The sequence below is a fragment of the Watersipora subatra genome, chromosome 7 (genome assembly GCF_963576615.1).
Source record: "Watersipora subatra chromosome 7, tzWatSuba1.1, whole genome shotgun sequence".
NCBI lineage: Eukaryota > Metazoa > Bryozoa > Gymnolaemata > Cheilostomatida > Watersiporidae > Watersipora > Watersipora subatra.
This window is the reverse complement of record NC_088714.1, coordinates 1,653,376-1,670,342: the sequence shown is the minus strand read 5'-3', so window position 1 is coordinate 1,670,342 and position 16,967 is coordinate 1,653,376. Positions and strand designations below refer to the sequence as shown.

General features: G+C 44.9%; 1 protein-coding gene across 1 annotated transcript in view; it reads right to left on the bottom strand.

Annotated features, from left to right (window-relative positions):
• Nucleotides 1–16,967, bottom strand: part of LOC137399934 (multidrug resistance-associated protein 1-like) — a 78,295-nt gene that overhangs the window by 16,918 nt on the left and 44,410 nt on the right. The window contains exons 14-15 of the mRNA XM_068086199.1: nt 3,491–3,587; nt 2,033–2,264 (exon numbers count right to left, since the gene is read on the bottom strand). Coding sequence (XP_067942300.1) covers nt 2,033–2,264; nt 3,491–3,587 — 329 coding nt within the window. The remainder of the gene's footprint in view (nt 1–2,032; nt 2,265–3,490; nt 3,588–16,967) is intronic.

Below are 16,967 nucleotides of genomic sequence, written 5' to 3'. Positions count from 1 at the left end.
AGCCAATAGAAAATATATGTTTATAGCCACACTGAGCTGAGATTCGTTGTGCAAAAACTTTATTTTTATTATCAAAATTTCTTGTTAGCGATGACCAGATGTGTCAGACGTATTACATCTGAGGCTCCACACATTGTACCATCTGTCTCAAGTGACCAGATGTGTCAGACACATTACATCTGAGGCTCCACACATTGTACCATCTGTCTCAAGTGACCAGATGTGTCAGACACATTACATCTGAGGCTCCATACATTGTACCATCTGTCTCAAGTGACCAGATGTGTCAAACGTATTACATCTGAGGCTCCACACATTGTACCATCTGTCTCAAGTGACCAGATGTGTCAGACACATTACATCTGAGGCTGCACACATTGTACCATCTGTCTGAAGTGACCAGATGTGTCAGACACATTACATCTGAGGCTCCACACATTGTACCATCTGTTTCAAGTGACCAGATGTGTCAGACGTATTACATCTGAGGCTCCACACATTGTACCATCTGTCTGAAGCCACGGTTAGAGGATAGAAAAAATTCCTCACATGAGAATCAAACTCGCATATTTTGCTTACCAGCCAGGCACGCTACCGACTTGAAACCACTCGACTACCTTGCTTTATTGTGGAATAGTTGTGCACACAGCTATTACATACGATGATCTCTCATGGCCCATGGGACTGCCAGCTTACTAGTAGCAATAATAATAATAATAATGTCGTAAGCTATGATAACAGTAAAAATTCTGGAGTTGGACAACGCTCAAGTTATTACTCACGGTCACTTGCAAAATGGGGCTGCAAATGTTAGGCGACTAGTTATGAACATCTGAGGATTTGGGAGGCGGTGTAAGTCCCCCAACGGGGTTCGGAGCTCTGGACCTTTTAAACATCAACAACCCTCAAAGTATGCATAAATGCAATCATTGTAATCATCAAAATCTACATAAATATATTGTTTATGGTTCATGGTAGGCAAAACTTTTTGTTTATTCAACGAACGATATAAAACTCATGACACTACAGATTTCTGTAAAGAACATTGACAGAACAAGAGCTATTACTTCTTTATTGCAATAGCTCTAGTTCTGTCAAGCTGTACAAAACAAAAATCTTTCACAACTGATTCTGTATCTATTTCAACATCTTTATATATGTGTAATACTAGAAGATTATTTAGCCGACCCTTCCCCACAGTGCTCCTCATCGATGTTTTGATTCGGTTATGTTATGATGAGGACAATGTAAGTTCAGGGGTTTTCTTCACACCACCACTATAAGCAAAAAAGTTTAGTTTTCAAGTCTTAACAAAATCTCACAAGATCAATCATTTGGCGAGACCACCACAGAGGCGATATAGAATGCTAGTGGCCAGTAAATTAGTTGTTGGAAATTCCAAATGAATGAGCTTAGACTGCAATTCTTAGTAATTAGCCGCTGAAAATTATTAAAAATTTGGGGCGGCTGAGTCACCCAGTCGCCCCAGGAAATATGGGCCTGCTCACGGTAGTAGGAAGGGGGCTCAGCCAGCGTCCGAGCTCATTCTGAAACACATTTGTAGCCTTATTCTTATGACATCGGCTGATGTCAAATTTTATGCCGATTAATTTAGTATCAAAATCTTTTTCATAGATCTTGTGGTTCAAGAGTTATAACAAATTATATGCGCCACTTTTAAATATTAGTTTTTTCCAAATATTTAAAAAAGTTCCAGTAAAAAAATTAATTAGATGTCGAAAAAGTTAAGGCATATGTAATACCTTGAAATTGCTTTTGTCAAGTTTGGAGCTGGGAAACGGGTTAAACAAAAAACAATACAATTTTATGAGAAAACTTGCTCCAACATTTGACATGCAAAGAAAATATTATAATTGATTAACTCAGAATAATTGAATTTTCATTGTAGTAGAATTTAAAATAATCCTAAATCTGCTCTTATCAGGTGAAAAATATAAGGACTAGTTCCATTAGACACAAAAAGTCAGATAATTTTTAGTAAGGAAAGAACTAAGTACAAGCGGAGACTCACTTTGTCCGAGACCGATGAAGGAAAGGATAATTAGGTATCTCTCCATAGCAGACTCTTTCTGATCAGCACTAGCTTGACTGCTGTTCTGAAACACTTCATCTCCTGTCCATTTACTTATCCAGATGCTGTAGGTCAGGTCTAAACCAGTTGATCCGAGCATACAGAGCGCACAGATGGAGACCATCTTTAGTCCCAAGGCTTTAAGATATACCCAATAAATGCTCCAGGTTACCTATGAAAGCATCGCGAGTTAGTGCCAGAATTATCAATAATCCACTCAGAAGTTGGGAATTGTAATCGAAAGACAGTAAAAGCTTAGCATTTCAAAATCCTGTAATCAGTCATGGGAAAAACAGACACATTTTTCTTTAATGCCTGAAGAAAGGACAACTCCATTTATAACAGAAGTATTATTTATGTATAGTGGAACCTTGGTTCTCGAACATACTCCGTTCCAAAAGGTTGTTCGCAAGCCGAGTTGTTTGAGATCTGAAATAATTTTTCCCATTAGAATAAATGTATGTAAATTTTAATCCATTCCAAGGCGAGAAAACAACTTCTGTTAAGTATTTTTCAACATTTTACAACATAAACTGAGTTTTATACTACATACTACTAATAAAAACGGGTAGATATAGATCGTGTTTAATTTTAATAAAAGATTTTCCATCTATGATCATGAAAAAAGAAAACAAAAAGTAAACATTTCATATGTTCTGTTCTTAAAGCGTCAAAAGCATTCTAAGTTAATATACTGTACAATACCAAAAGTTGCAGAAATTGATAATGAAACAGAAAAAAATACAACAGATCAGTTACATCAGAAAGCATGTGAAAAAAATATAAATAGCAATGGCACGTTTACTTCACATCTTTGAAGGAGAATCCTCGAAAACAATTTAGGGTAACTCGACTGAAGGGGTTAGCAAATATCTTCAGTAGAGGAGACATCGTCCCAGATGGTTCCTTCCTTTTTGTAAGGAATTTATGAAGAGTAAATTGCTTCTCCGTTTGTTAACGAATGTTTCCATGCTGTTTCCGGAGCTGTTCCAATTCTAATGCTCATGCTCCGGTTTGGACTTTGGACTAGAACCGAATTTATGTTCGAAATCCGAGACGAACAAATCTCAAAATCTTTGGTCGAAAACCAAAGCGATCGAGAACCGTGGTTTCACTGTACAATATACCAACTATGCTTCTGATTGGAGATGTTATTTTGAGGCAGAAAAAGAATGCTATAAGTAATTTTGAACATGTCTCTGTAAATCTGTTTCTGAGGAAATATCAGATTGTCTCCAGCAGTCACAAGTGAGGCAGCCATATGTGATTGACTATTGTTAATCATGGTCATACGTCCATGACCAACCTAAACTAACACATTTTGAAAGGAAGGTAAAAGGTGATATTTAAGCTGTTGATAAATGAGAAAAAATATAGAAGGAGACACGAGTGTCATACATTTCCTGTTGCAACCTGTTCCTGCTCATCATATAAATCAGAACCACCACTTGTAACCTCCTCTTTCGCTCCAACTGTTTCACCTTGCATATTCTTGCTGAAGTAAAAGCATGTACAACATAATTGAAACACAGGTAACTGAGATTGCTTATAAATGGCGTTTCAGCTCATCAAAGATGCTTTATTGACAATACCGAGAGAAGAAATTTTAAATTCTGATTTTGAAACAAAAACACAAAAAACAAATTTATAAAAAGAAGAGAGTCAGGCGCCATCTAACATATTTTTTAATTTTTAGTTACAACCAAAAAATTGTTCTAAATAACTATATCATCTATAGATCTATGTTCTAAAGAACTATATAATCTATAGATGTTTTAAAGAACTATATCATCTAAAAAGTGTTATAAGGAACTATATCATCTAAAAAGTAACTCAAAGGTTGACTTGCAACAAAATTCACATTACAGTTATTTGATGTGAAAAGATTCACCATGTTTTACTCTGTTGTGTTGTATGTGCAAAATATGTGGAAATGTGATTACAAGCTCTTAAAAGCTCAAAACGAACAGAAAATCGCAGCCACATGAGATCGCCGTAGTTTGGATTCTCTTTCCAAAACGGCTCAAATGTGACGTAACTGTGGTAGATGGTTTCTGTTTACACTTTCATGCAACCTTATTCGTCAAAATATTTTCACAAATATACTTCACGCATTCAATAAAACCATGTCTATTGTTCTTACGCGTCTGTTTTATCGTCATTATAATGCTGTCACTTTTAGCAGTAATATCTTATAACTTCCCAGAAAAATTCGTTTAATTTTTTAGCCTTAGCTCGAAGGAGTACATATCATTGTTTGATAATCATGACGAGCCTGTTGGTCACTTGTGATAATCGAAAAATGCTGCAGAAATTATTTGCGAAGTATTGGGTCACATGAACAGATTACGACTTGCCGATTAGACCAAACCGAAACAAAACTGTAAAGGAGCGAGCATCTATATTTGATATGGGGTCTTCGGTAAAACTCAAAGCGTTTGTCATAAACTAGTGCTACGATAAGTTTTATATTGAGCTTTTTATTGGCCTTTCAATTCACGTGAGAATATACGTGACAAGACAATAAATAAATTTCATGACTACGTCAGAAAAATAAAGAGATTCCAATATACGGCGGCTTTACATTTTTGAGCTTTTAAGAGCTTGTAATCACATTTCCACATATTTGGCACCTACAACACAACAGAGTGAGACATGGGGAATCCTTTGATACCAAATAACTGTAATGTGAATTGTGTTGCAAGTCAACCTTTAACAAAGAGTATTGACCCCATTGTAGTTATTTATAACATAGGTTAAATGTATCGCTGTTTGCTGTCAATCCATATATATAAATCTCAAAGTTTGTGTGTACTGTGGAGGACGGGACTGTTCTGGACCTAGTCACTTATGTATATTTCTTAACCTGTTAACTGTTGACCATAACCTGTTGTATATGTCTTAACCTATTTCTATTTTTACTGTTATATAATACTACATTTTTGCTAGCACCCCATTATGCCTATTGTCTGGGCCTGCCTCACAGGCCTGATGTGAAACAATGAATGTTATATAATTGTGGGCGGAGCAAATAGTATAAAAGGAGAAGGCATAGGCCAACTCTTTGGGATTCTTCTTACGGATTTGATACTGTCAAGACAGAGTTGTACTTGTGCTGAGATACGTTAAATACACTTATACTTATTCTTACAAACTGTCTACGTTTGATGCCTGCCTGGTTGGCTGAATAAGGATCCTTCTGCCAGAACTGATCTGGCTTCAAGCACGAACTGCTTTGGGGAGACACCTAAGGAAGGCTAGGGGTTGGCTGCGTTACGATCGGACCTGATCAGAAATGCGATAGCATTGGAGATCAGGCCCTCCAGTAAGCTAGCCGGGACCTAAATTAGCCAAGATAGGGTCTCAGAGAGCAGGCCGTGCTAGCCTTCCAAGTGAGCCTGAACTGAGGACAGCCCGCCGCGGCCTGATCCGACCACTAGGTGTGTCAGGCAGGCCGACGAGGGGAAAGCCCAGTGTTCAGACTGCACTGCCTTGCTAGGGAAGTAAAGCTGGCTCAGCTACCGGGGCCAGACCTTTACACTGGTGGCAGCAGTGGGATCTAATCAATCCACAAAATATAACTAGCAAGGCACAATCATGGAAAGACGCACTCGTAGCGCGGAACGACCGGGAGTCCCCCAAAGGGAAGGACTAGAGGGTCTAGAGCGATTGACGAACGCGTTAGAGAGGATGCTTGTGAACCAAGAGGCACAAAGGAATCCGGAGCCACCGGTACCCAGAGAGACATTCAAGGCTCCTGAGTACGATGGGAACGGTGATGTGGAGGCCTTCATAAGGCAGTTCAATGATGTGGCTGTCGCCAATGACTGGGGAGCCAGATCCGCCTTATTACACATTCGAGGAAGGCTGAAAGAACAGGCCAAGGAATGTGGGCATGGACATACACTACAGGCGGTGTTCAACACCCTCCGGGCAAGGTTCGGCATGACCCCCAAGGAGGCAAGGTCGGAACTGCAGGGCCTGAGAAAGGAAACCCACACTACGTTATTCGAGCATGCTGCTCGTATAGAAAGACTTACGAGCATTGCGTTCGAGGAGTTGTCCGATCGAATGAGGGAGGAAATGGCAGTGGATACCTTCTGCGGGTCCTTGGGTAACATTTACCTGCAAAGACACCTTTTGGCAGTACCCACCCCCACCCTGGAGGCCGCCGTGAGAGCAGGAAATGAGTACCTACAGATACGGCCCGAGATGACCATTCGACAGAACCATCCAGCGAGACCCGGGGTAAGGGCAGTCCAGCCGGACAAACTCGAGCAGGCCATGGAAGAGCAGGCCGTAATAGTCCGTGCTGCCCCCGACTCATTGGATCTACTCCTGACCACGATGAAGGATCTAAAAAAGGAAATGGCCGATCTCAAGAGACAAGTCAGTCACTCACAAGGTCCCCCACAGCAAGTGACTCGGGGAAAAGAAGTAAGGAGATGCTGGGGGTGTGATCAGGCAGGCCACTGGAGGAGGAACTGCCCCAAGAACCAACCCCGTAGCCGCACCACCCAAGGACAGAACCAGGGAAACGCCTACCGCCCGCAGCAGTAGGGCAACCTGCTGGCTGCAATAGGGCACCAAGAACCAATAATTACAAAAAGGTGAGAGGGGCAGGCCGAAGGAAGGCGGAGGTGGACCCGGAAGGCTGGTCCTACCCCGCAAATCCGGTAGCTATCACGCAGAGGCCTCCGGTAGGGAAGGTTCCCACCCACAACCACTACCAGAGCTTAGAAGGCCTAGCCGAAGCCGAAGGAGACATGGAGATGGATCCTCAAGCATCGCCGCAGGAGGTCCAACAGGCCCAGAGGCGGTATGTTTGCCAAACCCAAAGGCAAGCTAGACAAAAAGCGACATCAGGAGATGTCGGTAGTCTAGAGGAAGGTACGATCGGGAAAAACTACTCCAAAAGATCTGGACCGCGAGGGTCGGGACCAAGAGCCGATCCAGCACCAGCTGGAGCTCTCGAGAGACCTAAACACAGATCGGGAAAGAAGGAGAAGTTAATCTCGAGCGAACGCCTCCAGGAACCAAGACGACCTAGGTCGGGGGAAAAAGGCCCAGCCAGTGCTGATCCTTCCCAGAGATTTGGACAGGGTAGATTGGGAGCGAAAGCCAGTTCATCCGGAGCTGAGCTTCTCCAGAGATCTATACCCCCCAGATCGGGAGTGGAAGAGGAACCAGCTATGGTGGAGCAATTCCAGAGACCAGGGGGTCGCAGATCCAGGAACGGGTGGGGCTGGGATCAAGCCTATTGCCCCCCAGGATCAGGAGTAGAGGAAGGACGGGAGTCGAACCAAGTCGACCCGTTCCGGGGTGGAGACCCAAGCCAACGCCTGAGTCCGGTGTCGGGTCCGACAGGTCGGTACGGGGAGAGCACAAGGCCAGCTGCTCCCGAGGAAAGCCTGGCGGACCAGCTCGATGAGAGTCCACCACCGGACAGGCATTGGCGTCTGCCACGAAAAAGATATTCCAAAGGGGCGCCTAACGACACCTGCGAAAGGAATGAGTTACCAAGAATCGGAGCCTTGGAAAAGCCCCACAAATCTAGCTACTTCTTGCCCGGGAAAATGGAGAGACAGGACCTGCTCTTTCTCATAGATACCGGCTGCAATACGAACCTGTTGTCAAAGAAGATGTTTGACCAAATGCCAGCCCGGATTAGAGATCAACTGGAGGAAAATGACCGATACGGTCTGATGGCAGACGGGAGTAAGCTCCAATTCTACGGACTAATCCGACTAACCGGGAGAGTCCGCGATGTACCGATCGAGGAGAACTTCATTGTGAGCCAAATCAGCGAGGACGCCATCCTGGGGATGCCCTTCCTGATCTCACACCGATGTCACATGGACTTCGACCAACCCGTCATCTCCATCGGGGACAGAAGACTCTCCTGTACCGATAAATACGGCAGACTGATGGTGTCGAAGGTACACACCTGGAAGAAGGTCACCATTCCACCATTGTCTGAAGTAACGGTGGCGGGAAGGATATCAGCCCGAAATTATGTACCTGTAGGCATAATAGAGGGAGCTGACCCGCACCTTCCGGTGGCACGTAGCCTGAATCAGCCCGGAGACCAGGGCGACGTGGCCGTGCAATGCCTAAACCCGGGTAACCACCCCATCGAATTGGCGGCTGGACAAGTGATAGGCTTGTACACTGCCATCAGGGCAGAGGATGTGCAGGCCGAACCCTGGACTGAACCAAAAGACTTCAACACCGAAGTAACTGGAGTAGGGTGTACAGCTGTATACGCTGGGAAAGCAGTGCCCGAACATCTAGTCGAGCTCTACGATCAGGCCGTCCGAGGTTGCTCGCACGACAAGGAAAGGCGGAAGTTGGCCGCCCTGCTGGCTAAATACCAGGATGTCTTCAGTAAGTACGAGGGCGATGTGGGGCGGACCGATCTGGTAAAACACAGTATACCGCTGATAGAAGGAGCCAGGCCCATTAGACAACCTCCCCATAGGTTGGGGCCCCTCAAGGAGGCAGAGGCGGACAGACAGGTGACCGACCTATTGAAAAAGGGCCTGATCGAACCTGCAAATGGGGCCTGGAGCTCACCAGTGGTGATGGTTCGGAAGAAGGACGGCGGGTGGCGGTTCTGCGTGGACTACCGGCAACTAAATGCCATCACACAACAGGACGCCTATCCAATCCCAAGAATCGATGAGAGCCTGGACGCCCTGGCGGGAAGTCGATTCTTTAGCACACTAGACCTGACCAGCGGATACTGGCAAGTGCCAATGGACCAGGAAGCCCAGGAAAGATCTGCTTTCACCACCCGAAGTGGGCTATGGAAGTGGAAAGTGCTGCCGTTCGGACTAACATCGGCTCCCGCCACCTTTCAGAGGTTGATGGAATCTGTGTTGCAAGGACTCCACTGGAAGACTCTCTTGCTCTACCTGGACGACATTATCGTCATCGCCCCCGATTTTGAAACACACCTGGCTCGCCTGGAAGAAGTCTTCCGGAGGCTGGCAACGGCCAGGTTGAAGCTAAAACCCTCGAAGTGTGAACTCCTCCAGGAGAAGGTGAGATATCTCGGACATGTGGTGAGCCCGCAAGGAGTATCCACTGACCCGGAGAAGATCAAGGCGGTGGCAGAATGGCGAGTTCCACAGAATGTGAAACAGTTACAAGCATTTTTAGGGACAACTGGATACTATCGGCAGTATCTGAAGGACTATGCCACTATCGCCAAGCCACTCACTGTTCTGACAGGAAAAGGGAAAGCCTGGCAGTGGGGCAACGAGGAGCAAGCGGCATTCGAGACACTCCGACGGGGGTTGGTCACGGCACCGGTCTTGGGTTATCCCAACCCCGGGAACCAGTATATCTTGGATACCGATGCTAGTAACGTGGGAGTGGGGGCGGTGTTGTCTCAGAACCAGAATGGTAGGGAGACAGTAGTAGCGTACTACAGTAAAACGCTCAGCCCCGCAGAACAGAATTACTGTGTCACTCGTAAGGAACTGTTAGCGGTGGTAAAGGCCGTAAAACACTTTCGACCTTATTTATATGGACAACGCTTCCTACTCAGAACGGACCATGCCTCCTTGAGATGGTTGTGCCGACGAAGGGAACCGTCGGCTCAGGTGGCCCGGTGGTTGGAGATCCTGTCGGAGTTCACCTATCAACTGGAACACCGACCCGGGGCCAAACACGGGAACGCCGACGGTTTGAGTCGGCAAGCCTGCCCGGAGGACTGCCGGCAATGCACCCGCATAGAAGAGAGAGACGGAGGTCCAAGTAAGCAGGCTATGATGAAGGAAGACCCTAACAAGGTGGCCGCAATCAAATTGCCCGGAGAGCGGAACTTCCGTCAATTGGTACAAAGCCAGATGGAAGGGAACCAGGCCGTGGCCCGAATGTACTGGGCTGTCAAAAATGACCAGGAATTGACGGAGGAAGAACTGACATTGGGAAACAATGAGCTTCGAATCTTACACAGAAGGCGAGAAGCAATGCGGCTATCAACCAACGGTGTCCTGGAGATCCGGCTAATAACGAACGGCCACTCTCGATGGTGCACCCTATGCCCCCGAGCAGACCGAAACCGGGTCATCTGGGAAACTCATCGGCTGGCCCATGCAGGGGTGCACAAGACAACGAAGAGAGTCCTACTAAATTGGTACTGGCCGGGTCTAAGTGCAGACATACGTCGCCTGATCAAGACGTGCGAGGTCTGCCAGGTAGCCAAGACCGGAGGGAACCACGCCACCAAGAGCCGGCACCGACTCTACGCCGGGCGACCTTGGCAGAAGTTGGCAGTGGATCTGGTGGGACCGATGCCAGAGACTGAGAAGGGGAACAAGTGGATTCTCGTGATCAGTGATCACTTCTCAAGATGGCAGGACGCCATAGCCATTCCGGATGCAACTGCCCCGGTAGTGGCCACGACCCTGGATGAGAGGGTATTCTGCTACTTCGGCCTGCCGGAGGAGTTGCATTCGGACCAGGGAGCCCAGTTTGAATCTAAACTCATGAGCGAGTTGTGCAGGTTATGGAATGTAACCAAGACACGGACTACCCCATACCACCCTCAAGGAAATGGAATCGTAGAGCGAAACAACCGTAGCCTGGGAGACTCATTGAGGGCCCTACTTCTCCGCCGAGGACCAACAGAATGGGACCTGTTGTTACCCCAAATCATGAGGGCGTTTCGGGGCACACCTCACTCCGCCACCGGAGAAACTGCGAACTTCATGATGATGGGCAGGGAGCTGCGTCTGCCCGACCAGCTATCCGAACCAGTAGCCACGGACAACCAAGCCATCCAGCCCTACGTGTTGGAGTTGGCCGGTCGGCTAGAAGAAACTCACGAGATTCTCCGGGAGCGCCAGATGAAAGTAAGGGTAGAGGATGAGGAAGAGCCGCCCCTGTTTGAAGTGGGAGATCTGGTGTTGTTGGTCAATAAGCGGCGAAGGAGGGGTGAAAACCCCAAACTCCAACCCAAATACGTGGGGCCGTACACGGTCACCAAGCGTCACTCTAATAATACCTATCAAGTAGAACGGCAGGGTCAGGTATCCGTTCAGAACGAGGAACGCCTGAAGCCCTATGTTGCATGCTCAGAAGCAGATGGTAGGGCCCCGGCCACCAGGGAGCCGGCTCGGCGCCCCAACATGAGAGGAGCTACCGGCAATAGGAGAAGTAGAGAAGAACCGATCGAGTTGTTGCCTACCCTGGAGTTCCACGCGAGGAAACCCGCTTTCCAACCACCCCTGCAGCCTAGGGACAGGGACCCTCTTCCCGCACCCAGTAAGGGGGAAACATTCCGGAGGCGACTACTGGAAGCCCTGACGGAGGAGGAGCATCCCCTTCCCGTGGATAGCAGTATTGAGGAGGAGCCCGTTAATGCGCCAGGACGCACAGACTCCTCGGAGTTAGGACAAGATGACCTGGGAGCCGAGTCCGATCCCACGGCCCCCCTCGATCTTCACAGACCGGGTGGACAGGGAGAGGAAACGACTATAGAACCACAGGCACCTGCAGAGACTGAACAGGCAGAACTGACCCCCACCATGAACTCTAGACCGGTTCCGACCGGGGGAGAGACGCAGGTGGAGACGGAGCCCACTGGAGCCGACAGACCTGTGGAGTTGAGAAGAGATGGGAGGCCCCGAAGAATTACGAGACCACCCATCCGGTATGGGCAGGCGGTGTGTCACCAGGTCGAACCCGAGAAGAAAGAGGAAGAACAGTGCCGATACTCGGAAGAGATTAGGAACACACAGGAAAACAGAGAAAGGTACGAGATACTGAGAGCAAGAGTGGAGGACATCGAAAAGCTTCTCGAAGGGGGGAGCGTTAGCCTCGACAAAAAAGGGGAATTACAGTACCGAGCGTTGAGGGACTCCATGGAAGAGTTAGAGGCAACATTGACCACCAATAGCCAGAACATGGGAACAGGAGAAAGGGAACAGATGGAAAACTTCCAACTCTCAGAAGAGGTGAAGAGTAGCCCAGCAGCCAGAGAGAGATACGAGTTGTTAAGGAGCCGTTTGGAGGACATAGATGAGCTGCTGAAAGAAAAAAACCTTGTCCTCGACGAGGAAGGAGAGTTACAATATCGAACGTTGAAAGACTCTATGGAGGAGTTGGAGAGGGCGATGACTGCGGAGATCCAAACCACCAAAACAAGTGAGAAAGGACAAACGAACTGGAACGAAGGGGCGAAGATCGCAGAGGCCGGAGAAATCTCCGAGAGAGAGAGATTTTCCGGCCAGGGACGATCTGGACCAGTAACTACTGGCGACACAGTTGGCCCGGGCCAAGGACGAGGCTCCACCGGAAACTGGCCGCCATTACGCTCAGTCAACCACAATGCTGCTCCTAGCCAATTCGCATACACGTCATTTCACGACTGCTCTCTGTCCCAGACAGTTCGCAACTACGTTAGCCACATGGACCCGAGAAGTACCCAGTACGAAGATAAAGAATTGCAGCAACTACTCACGGAGCTTGACGGAATACTTGAGGAGACGGAGACAACAGCCACACAGACAGGCATAGATCCAGAGCGCCGTGTCAGCGTATCTTCAACAAATTTAAAGGCCACACCAATGGCATATAAAGGGACCAAACCAAATCAGGACGATGAGATAAATGTGCGAGTGATCCGGCTAGGAACGACATCAGCCAAGGAAAAGCCGACACGGAGCCAGAACCCGGCCAAACGAAAGGACTCTCCCAGGAACGTTTGGTATACGCCCGAATCCTATAAAAAGATGGAGGCTGCAGAGGACAAAGAAAAGGGAGAGTGTCGATTATGTGGATTCCAGAATAGAGAAAGCCGGGTGGTGCGACGCCACATCAGACAACACTTCTGGCGATTTTGGTGCAAATGCCAGAAGAATTCTTCTTCATTTTTCTCCATCTATAAGCACCAACGGACGGAGGAAGACATCGAGAATCACCCGCGCGTGGTTTTTCAGGTGGACGAAGAGTCTTTTCAGGAGTTCTGCGAATACATCGGGTGGGAAAACCGCCCTCCTTTCGGCACCTGCATGCCGGTCAAAGATGGGAAAGGATGGACGGCAAAGAGAAAAATAGAAACCACAAAACCAACGATTGCCACAGAACCAGGGGCAGATATTCCAAACCTGACAGTCAGAATACAAAATCGCCAGGATACCAAAGGCAGGGAGGAACCAAGTCGATCCTTCCTCTCGGGATACACTATTCCGAAAAAGATAAAACGAGGAGATACTCAACAAGAAGAGCCAATATTGGAAATCCATGCCAGCACGGCGGATAAGGAGGGAATAGTGGAGGAACCAATCACAAAGGTACACAGGCCAACCAGCGGAGAGAAAAAGCCTCACCACTCCAACAAGAGGGAAGTCTATCTCCGCCGGGCCGACCGTGAGGAAAAGGAGTACCGGCGATATCAAAGCTTAGCCCGAGCTAGCTACCAAGAGGTACAGCGTTTACGTAACTGTGCAAACCAATATCGCTAGACATCTATGACTCCACCTCGGGTAAATTGTTGACCCCAGGCCAAACAATTGGGGGGGAGTGTGTGGAGGACGGGACTGTTCTGGACCTAGTCACTTATGTATATTTCTTAACCTGTTAACTGTTGACCATAACCTGTTGTATATGTCTTAACCTATTTCTATTTTTACTGTTATATAATACTACATTTTTGCTAGCACCCCATTATGCCTATTGTCTGGGCCTGCCTCACAGGCCTGATGTGAAACAATGAATGTTATATAATTGTGGGCGGAGCAAATAGTATAAAAGGGGAAGGCATAGGCCAACTCTTTGGGATTCTTCTTACGGATTTGATACTGTCAAGACAGAGTTGTACTTGTGCTGAGATACGTTAAATACACTTATACTTATTCTTACAAACTGTCTACGTTTGATGCCTGCCTGGTTGGCTGAATAAGGATCCTTCTGCCAGAACTGATCTGGCTTCAAGCACGAACTGCTTTGGGGAGACACCTAAGGAAGGCTAGGGGTTGGCTGCGTTACGATCGGACCTGATCAGAAATGCGATAGCATTGGAGATCAGGCCCTCCAGTAAGCTAGCCGGGACCTAAATTAGCCAAGATAGGGTCTCAGAGAGCAGGCCGTGCTAGCCTTCCAAGTGAGCCTGAACTGAGGACAGCCCGCCGCGGCCTGATCCGACCACTAGGTGTGTCAGGCAGGCCGACGAGGGGAAAGCCCAGTGTTCAGACTGCACTGCCTTGCTAGGGAAGTAAAGCTGGCTCAGCTACCGGGGCCAGACCTTTACAGTACTATATCCAATTAAGTTTGTGTGTATTATATCCAGTTATGTTTGTGTGTACTATATCCAGTTATGTTTGTGTGTACTATATCCAGTTATGTTTGTGTGTACTATATCCAGTTATGTTTGTGTGTACTATATCCAGTTATGCTTGTGTGTACTATATCCAGTTATGTTTGTGTGTACTATATCCAATTAAGTTTGTGTGTACTATATCCAGTTATGTTTGTGTGTACTATATCCAGTTATGTTTGTGTGTACTATATCCAATTAAGTTTGTGTGTACTATATCCAGTTATGTTTGTGTGTACTATATCCAGTTATGTTTGTGTGTACTATATCCAATTAAGTTTGTGTGTACTATATCCAGTTATGTTTGTGTGTACTATATCCAGTTATGTTTGTGTGTACTATATCCAGTTATGTTTGTGTGTACTATATCCAATTAAGTTTGTGTGTACTATATCCAATTAAGTTTGTGTGTACTATATCCAGTTATGTTTGTGTGTACTATATCCAGTTATGTTTGTGTGTACTATATCCAGTTATGTTTGTGTGTACTATATCCAGTTATGTTTGTGTGTACTATATCCAGTTATGTTTGTGTGTACTATATCCAGTTGTTTGTGTGTACTATATCCAGTTATGTTTGTGTGTACTATATCCAGTTATGCTTGTGTGTACTATATCCAGTTATGTTTGTGTGTACTATATCCAGTTATGTTTGTGTGTACTATATCCAGTTATGTTTGTGTGTACTATATCCAGTTATGTTTGTGTGTACTATATCCAGTTAAGTTTGTGTGTACTATATCCAATTAAGTTTGTGTGTACTATATCCAGTTATGTTTGTGTGTACTATATCCAGTTAAGTTTGTGTGTACTATATCCAATTAAGTTTGTGTGTACTATATCCAGTTATGTTTGTGTGTACTATATCCAGTTAAGTTTGTGTGTATTATATCCAGTTATGTTTGTGTGTATTATATCCAGTTATGTTTGTGTGTACTATATCCAGTTATGTTTGTGTATATTATATCCAGTTATGTTTGTGTGTACTATATCCAGTTATGTTTGTGTGTACTATATCCAGTTATGATTGTGTGTACTATATCCAGTTATGTTTGTGTGTACTATATCCAGTTATGTTTGTGTGTACTATATCCAGTTATGTTTGTGTGTACTATATCCAATTAAGTTTGTGTGTACTATATCCAGTTATGTTTGTGTGTACTATATCCAGTTAAGTTTGTGTGTATTATATCCAGTTATGTTTGTGTGTATTATATCCAGTTATGTTTGTGTGTACTATATCCAGTTATGTTTGTGTATATTATATCCAGTTATGTTTGTGTGTACTATATCCAGTTATGGTTGTGTGTACTATATCCAGTTATGATTGTGTGTACTATATCCAGTTATGTTTGTGTGTACTATATCCAGTTATGTTTGTGTGTACTATATCCAGTTATGTTTGTGTGTACTATATCCAATTAAGTTTGTGTGTACTATATCCAGTTATGTTTGTGTGTACTATATCCAGTTAAGTTTGTGTGTACTATATCCAATTAAGTTTGTGTGTACTATATCCAGTTATGTTTGTGTGTACTATATCCAGTTAAGTTTGTGTGTACTATATCCAATTAAGTTTGTGTGTACTATATCCAGTTATGTTTGTGTGTACTATATCCAGTTAAGTTTGTGTGTATTATATCCAGTTATGTTTGTGTGTATTATATCCAGTTATGTTTGTGTGTACTATATCCAGTTATGTTTGTGTATATTATATCCAGTTATGTTTGTGTGTACTATATCCAGTTATGTTTGTGTGTACTATATCCAATTAAGTTTGTGTGTACTATATCCAGTTATGTTTGTGTGTACTATATCCAGTTAAGTTTGTGTGTACTATATCCAATTAAGTTTGTGTGTACTATATCCAGTTATGTTTGTGTGTACTATATCCAGTTATGTTTGTGTGTACTATATCCAATTAAGTTTGTGTGTACTATATCCAGTTATGTTTGTGTGTATTATATCCAGTTATGCTTGTGTGTACTATATCCAGTTATGTTTGTGTGTACTATATCCAGTTATGTTTGCGTGTACTATATCCAGTTATGTTTGTGTGTACTATATCCAGTTATGTTTGTGTGTACTATATCCAGTTATGTTTGTGTGTACTATATCCAGTTATGTTTGTGTGTACTATATCCAGTTAAGTTTGTGTGTACTATATCCAATTAAGTTTGTGTGTACTATATCCAGTTATGTTTGTGTGTACTATATCCAGTTAAGTTTGTGTGTACTATATCCAATTAAGTTTGTGTGTACTATATCCAGTTATGTTTGTGTGTACTATATCCAGTTAAGTTTGTGTGTACTATATCCAATTAAGTTTGTGTGTACTATATCCAGTTATGTTTGTGTGTACTATATCCAGTTAAGTTTGTGTGTATTATATCCAGTTATGTTTGTGTGTATTATATCCAGTTATGTTTGTGTGTACTATATCCAGTTATGTTTGTGTATATTATATCCAGTTATGTTTGTGTGTACTATATCCAGTTATGTTTGTGTGTACTATATCCAGTTATGTTTGTGTGTACTATATCCAGT